Source organism: Antrostomus carolinensis, unplaced genomic scaffold (assembly GCF_000700745.2).
Source record: "Antrostomus carolinensis isolate BGI_N321 unplaced genomic scaffold, ASM70074v2 scaffold17512, whole genome shotgun sequence".
In the NCBI taxonomy this organism is placed as follows: Eukaryota; Metazoa; Chordata; class Aves; order Caprimulgiformes; family Caprimulgidae; genus Antrostomus; species Antrostomus carolinensis.
In genome coordinates this window covers 1-287 of record NW_010299137.1, presented here as the reverse complement: position 1 = coordinate 287, position 287 = coordinate 1, and the positions used below count along the sequence as shown (strand labels likewise).

Sequence of the window (287 nt, the reverse complement as noted above, 5' to 3'; positions counted from 1 at the left end):
CCCGGGGGCGGCCGGCGGCACCCAGCCAGCAGCAACGCTACAGAGAGCTCTGCGGTGGCATCGGTCAGGACGTCGGGGGTGTACCCCACACGGATCCCTCTGCAAGGCAAGCACAGGTCTCTGGGGCAAGGCTGCTGGCCTTGGGGCGCAACCTCAAACATTCTGGTCAAGTTGGTGATGCTGCACCTCTTCTAGGTATCTGTGGTGCCATGTGGAAAAGGACTTTTGGCTCCTCAGCCCTTCCTCCGAAGGATCTTCTCCACTGCAGCTGGGGGGGGGCTATCCTC

The 287-nt window shown here is 62.4% G+C and overlaps 1 protein-coding gene across 1 annotated transcript in view; it reads right to left on the bottom strand.

The window, feature by feature from the left end:
- The window catches only part of GRHPR (glyoxylate and hydroxypyruvate reductase), a gene marked incomplete at its 5' end in the record, with an annotated part of 6,964 nt that extends 6,865 nt beyond the window's left edge, over positions 1-99 (bottom strand). Inside the window, one exon of the mRNA XM_010162692.1 lies at positions 10-99. Within this exon, the coding sequence (XP_010160994.1) occupies positions 10-99 (90 nt within the window). The remainder of the gene's footprint in view (positions 1-9) is intronic.
- Between the last annotated feature and the right edge of the window lie 188 nt (positions 100-287).